Raw genomic sequence first — 6,466 nt, forward strand, 5'->3', positions numbered from 1 at the left:
TTTAGTCTTTTGTAAGAGATCTCTGATTGGAACAACACTTTTGGTTTGTGATTGTGTTATTTTTTTTGTTCAATTTAGTTTCTACATTTGTTATTTTTGTTAAATTCATTTCCTATATTTGGTATTTTTGTTCAATTTAGTGCCAATTTTGGTTTAAAATAGAGAAATTTTGTCCTTTTCAAATTGAAAAAAAAAATTATATATATTATACTAATATTTTTTCTAAAATTGAAATTTTTATTAATTATTTTTGAAATTCAATTAAAATTATTAGATCTAATTATAAATTGAATATAATTCTTAGATTTAATTGTTAAATATAATACAATTATTTAAAATATTATTTAAATATAACTATTAAATTTAATGTAATACATTATAATCATTTTATAATTATATTTTGATATGTACATCTTATTTATAGTATCATAAATTCATAATAGTGTATTAAATATTTTTAATATTGAGATATTATAGTCATGAATGGTATGGTTAAATGAAAATGTAGAAAGCCTTGTCCCACATCAAGATTTGAAACTTACTCTTGAATGGAAGAAATATTTTAAGATGTACTTTAATGTCTTGAATATTTTTGTTTAAGATTAAAATGAAAATTTTAAAAATACGGAATAACACTGTTGATTTAAAATTTTAAACCAACTCTGATCCTAAACAAAAAATATTTAAAAAAATGTGAATTTTAATAAAAATATTAGTTTAACATTTATATAAAAATTAAATTTGGTCTCAATCTAGAGAATGACAAAATTGTTCAATTTAAAAAAATTAGACTAAATTGAATAAAAATAAAGAATATCAGGATCAAATTGAGTATAAAATATTGACAATGACATGTGGCATGATATTAATTTGACACGTGAACATTTTTTTAACTGAAAAAAAATTAAAAAAATTAAGAAAAAAAAAAACCACGAAATGATACGTGTCTGTCATAGTTCACAATCTGTTAACTATTTTAACAGTGATAGCGAAAATGACTAAATTGAACAAAATTGACAAATATTAAAACCAAGTTGCACAAAAAATATATTATGACCAAATTGAAAAAATTGAATGAATATTAAGACCAAATCAGTATTTAAATCTAAAAAATTTGCTTAAAATTCTATGTTTCCTCCCTTCTTTTATGATGTTGTGGTGTACCTTCTCACTTTCTAGACCTTTGGTGTCTTTTAGGAGGACCATGCTTCTTCACATATTTTCAACCATAATACTAAGGATTAAATTGTTGAAGCAGAGAAACAATTTCTTAAGATTCAACGAATCAGAGGGATGGAAATTCACATTAATTCTTTAATATTTATTCCAAATAAACGTTCTCAAATATAAGAATATCCTATTAAAGATAAAATTAAAAAAACTTATTTAAAATAAATAAATACAACTTCAAACCTATTACTTTTCTAGGAACAAATATAAAAGAAATTTTCAATACTAAATTATATAGACTTTTATTATAATAATGACAATAACTAAATATATAAATTTTAAATATATTATGTTTGTGTAAAAAAAAATTTTGTCTGTCATAGTCTTTATCTTTTCTCTTGTCTTACTTCTTTCTTTTCTTTTGCAAATGCAACGACTATAGCGTATTTTCACGTTGCCACTACACGTTTTCTTCTTTTATAAAATTTCTTTCCATTTTTTCTTCTTTCGGTTTTTCTTTTTGTCTTGTGTGTTTTATAAAGTGTATTTGTCTCCTTATTTCTCCTAAAACAAGGTATGCAAAGACCATCTAAATCACCGATAAGAATAAGTGGATTATTTTATTTCTCATCTCTTTATTTATTTTTAGTTTAAAGTTTTCATTTTTGTAGTGAAATTTTAAGTAGGTCCCCTTATTTTTATTTGATTCAATTAAGTCTTTATTTTAAAAAAATCGTTGCAATTAGGTCCTTTCCATTAGTGATACACTAACGGGGTTAACTATGTGTCACATGTCAGCACATGATTTTTTTTTTAATTTAAAAAAATAATAATAATTGTCACGTGTCACGCTGACATTGTGCCGCGTGGCAGAGACAATATGATGTGGCAGTGGTAGTGCCACGTGTTACTATTGGATGTGAGAAACCTCAATGTACCTTCTATTTGTTATTTTGTCTCAATTTAGTCCCAATTTTTTTAAAACTTAATAAATTTCATCCCTACATCAAATTAATTTTTATATAAATTTTACAATGATATTTTTATTATAATTGATATTTTTAACAAAATTAACTTTATTTAAATGTATATTTTGTATTGAACTTTATTTAAATTTTGTTTTTGATATATATATATATATATATATATATATATATATATATATATAGAAATTTATAGATAAATGTTAGAGTTGCTTTAAAAATAAAAACTTTATAAATTCAAATATAAAATTTTAAAAAAAAATTATAACAATTTAAAATAAATATATTTATTTAACATTTTACAATTTAATTTATAAAGTTGTTATTTTTAAACCAACTATAACATTTGTCTATAAATTATTGATATATAAATATTTGAAACAATATTTAAATAAAGTTTAATGCAAAATGTACATTTAAATAAACTTAATTTTGTTAAAAATATCAGCTATAATAAAAATACCATTGTAAAATTTATATAAAAATTAAATTTGATATAGGGATGAAATTGATTCAGTTTTTAAAAAATTGGGACCAAATTGAGATAAAATAACAAATACATGGACTGCATTGAGACTTTTCACATCCAATAGTGACACGTGGCACTGTCACTGTCACATCATATTATCTATGCCACGTGGCTCAATGTCAGATTGACACGTGACAATTTTTATTTTTTTAAAAAATATATAAAAAATTTAAAAAAATTTAAAAAATTTAAAAAACTATGTGTTGACACATGACATATAGTTAACACTGTTACTGTACTACTAACGAAAATGACCTAATTGTAACGGATTTTCTAAAATAGGGACTCAATTTAGTCAAATAAATATGAATGGACCTACTTGAGATTTTCCTGCAAAAATGGAGACCTCTGTAATCATTTATGAGAATTTTGTTTCACACATGTGTATAAGGGGTGAACCAACGTAAAGATTCTAATATTCATTTCTTTCATCCAAACTTATTTTCTTTATCAACACTCATTTTCTTCCACATTCATTTCTTTTCTTTACATTCATTTTTTTCGCTCACTCTCATCTCTTTCCTTCGGTTTTTTTTTTCAATTCTGGGCAATTCAGTTGCTATAATTACGGGAATAGGCATTTTTTAAAAAAATTACAATTATAGGCAAAATGTGTAGGGGCTGGACGTTTTCTCATGAAGAAATCGTTAGGCCCCCGTGCGTTTTTGGTTCAAATTGGGTCAATGGGTGAAATCGTGTGGGGGTGTACGATCTTAAAAAAAAAATCGTGAGGGGACAGTACGTTTTCACTTGAAATCGTGTAGGGGGAGAACGAATTTTTATTTGTAATCGATTACCTTCCAATATAATCGATTACTGCATGCGTTACCGTGTTTTTGGATTGAATGTAATCGATTACGAATAGATTGTAATCGGTTACATGCGTAATTTAAAAAAAAGGGTTTATAAAAATTTAATTGGATACACTTAAAATAAAAATGCATTTCTATTAGTTTAGTTGACACCAAATTATTTTAATTAAAAATTAATTTGAAAATTATTAATGAATTTAAGTCACATTTAATATGTGTGTAGCCGATTACCTTTAAACACTACTAACTTAACTTTCGCACCTTTAACGTCTCTTGTTTATACCATGCAATACAGACACTAATTTTCTTTATTTCAGGAAATTCCATGAAATGAAGAGTATCTGGCACCGCAACAACTTCCATGGCAACAAAAGAAGGCAAAAAGAACAGCTATAGGAGAAAGCTGATCCATTATCGGAATTTAGCTATATTACATTTTGGTTATTTAAATTATAATCGTGAACTGTGAGAAGGCAGAAGGAGATTTAACAAGTGACGGGTTTGCCATGCGAAAGTAACCCAGAAAAGAATGAAAAAATTGAACGATATTTATTTATTCATGGAAACGAGTTGAATGTTGATATTTATTTATACGATCCTTGTTAGGAGTCTTTGGACAAGGATATGCAGTTCTCTGAGGAAAAGTGTGTTCATATTGTTTGAGTCATGGCTTGTTTTCAAGCTGGTGATGAAGATCATCATGATGATGAGGTGCAGAAGGAGGAGTAGCTGCCACCTGAACAATGCTGGTAGAAGTACCTTGATCTGGTTCAGGTGGAGAAGATGATTTGGCATGCAAATTGTGGTGACCAACTTTCTCACTCTTTTTGATTTCTTCATCGATGTGCACGTCATCTTCAACAGTTACCACCACTGTGTCACGTCCGAAAGGACCAGGTACGATGGTTTCTTCCACCCTTTTGTGTTCATGAAAGTGAACGACATCGGTTTCTTGTTGCGTCTTCTTCTTGTTCGTGGTCCTCTGAACGCAGCAGAATAGAGCAAAAGCGAGCATCGAGAGGAGAAAGAGCCCACCCACAGAGACAACCACCACTATTATGACTGTGGGGTTGCTCGGAGAGGGAGAAGGTGGAAGAGGGGCAGGGGGAGGACGAACCGGGCGAGGTGGTGGCGGTGGAGAAGGACCAATGGGACGAGGTGGCGGCGGCGGTGGTGATCTAAATGGTGGTGATGGTGGAGGAGAAAATGAATGCGACGGTGGTGGTGGAGGGTTGTAGAATTGTGAAGGTGGTGGTGGTGGTGGTGGGAAACGTGGGTAGAAAAAGTTGTTGGGTTGAATTGAAGCCATTTTGGTCGTTTTTAATTAATTTTGTTGTTTTTGTTCTATGCGGATGAATTGATGTTTTGAAAGGATGGTTTGTTTGTTGTGGTTTGAGTGTTATCGAGCAATGAATTTATAAGAAAAATATTGGGTATGTTTTGTAACTTGACTCTCATGCGAAGTTTTGTTAGGGTTTGTTTGTAGTGGAAAACACTTCTCTTTTGGACTAACTTAGCTTGTTTGACTTGAGTTGCTTCCTCTTTCGATTATTTTTTTTTCTTTAAAGAAAGAGAAAACTATTTTAACATTTTATTTTCATTTTTTCTAATATCAAATAAGTGTAACCAGTGTTAAGATAACAATACTCTTTAGAAGATTATGATTCTTGTGCAGAGTGATGATTGGAAAAGTCAACATCTTGGTGATGTCAGACCAGTTTACTTTTGATGCATTATGTGTGTGGTTTTTTTTCCACAATAATTTAGTTTTGCATTTGTCAAACTGGTGAAGATTATTTTAAAATTCTAATGAAGGGTAAGTCATGCCAAAATGCACAATTTTACAATGAAAAAGTCGTACAAAGATAAATCGATTTTAATTAAAATAAACTGAAGTCTTATTAATATGGAAAGACTTTTTTGTTGTTGAGAAATCGTGCCAAGTCGAGACGATTTTAATTAAGTTTCCAAACAAAGTTAAGTCTTAAATTGTAATAAAGAAGTTATACCATATTGGGACGACTTCAATTAAGGCTTTAAGCAAAGTCGTGTCAATATGGAAAGACTTCAGTATTAAATTGTTAATAAATAAGTTGTACCATATTAGTACAATATTAGAGAGACTTCAATGTTATATTGATAAGGAAGAAGTCGTATCATATTGAGACGACTTTGGCTGAATAAAAATTAAATATTTTTTTAGTGATATTAATTAGTTAAATAATAATGCATATAAGTAGTTAAAAATTTCATGATGATTTTGGTTTCTTATAATAGGGCGTGATCTATGAGAGTCTGTGTCACAAGGAGGTCTTCTTCGCTGCCGTCTAGGTCTTATTTGAAGGCTCTGAACTAGATCGTCATCATTACCTTCATGTTGTTGTCTAGTGAAATTTTATTTTATGTAACTCTCGTAACTTCGGTTTACCGACTTTGTTGTTCACTTTTATTTTAATATATATCAACCAAAAAATTATTGGATCTCATATATTTGTTATTAAAAAACTCTTTTCTTTTTCTTTACCTTTGTATATCTTGTATAATTTATATATATACAATAAAATTTTAACTTCTTTATTCAATTTAATATTATCACAACCAAATAATTTTTCCTTTTTTTAACTTTTTTTTTCTTTATTGACTTTTATTTTACGTACGTGTTTTCGATATTAACACTGAAGTCGTACCATTATGGCAAGACTTTCTTATCAATATGGTATGACTTATTCATTAATAATTTAATACTGAAGTCTTCCCATCTTGGCACGATTTTGCTTAGAAACTTAATTAAAGTCGTCTCGACTTGGCACGACTTCTCAATAACAAAGAAGTCTCTCCATGTTAGCACGACTTCAGCTCATTTTAATTAAAATCGGTTTATCTTGGCACGACTTCTTCATTGTGAAATCGTGTCATTTTGACACGACTTATCTTTCGCTGGAATTTTAAAAAAATTTGTAGCACTTTGGTAA

The 6,466-nt window shown here is 28.5% G+C and overlaps 1 protein-coding gene across 1 annotated transcript; it reads right to left on the reverse strand.

The window, feature by feature from the left end:
* Nucleotides 1–4,024: 4,024 nt before the first annotated feature.
* Nucleotides 4,025–4,867, reverse strand: LOC114195419 (proline-rich receptor-like protein kinase PERK10). The gene has a single exon (XM_028085886.1). It carries the CDS (start codon nt 4,801–4,803, stop codon nt 4,159–4,161), a length of 645 nt encoding a protein of 214 aa, XP_027941687.1. The 5' UTR covers nt 4,804–4,867; the 3' UTR covers nt 4,025–4,158.
* Nucleotides 4,868–6,466: the final 1,599 nt, after the last annotated feature.

Source organism: Vigna unguiculata, chromosome 8 (assembly GCF_004118075.2).
Source record: "Vigna unguiculata cultivar IT97K-499-35 chromosome 8, ASM411807v1, whole genome shotgun sequence".
NCBI classification, from domain to species: Eukaryota; Viridiplantae; Streptophyta; class Magnoliopsida; order Fabales; family Fabaceae; genus Vigna; species Vigna unguiculata.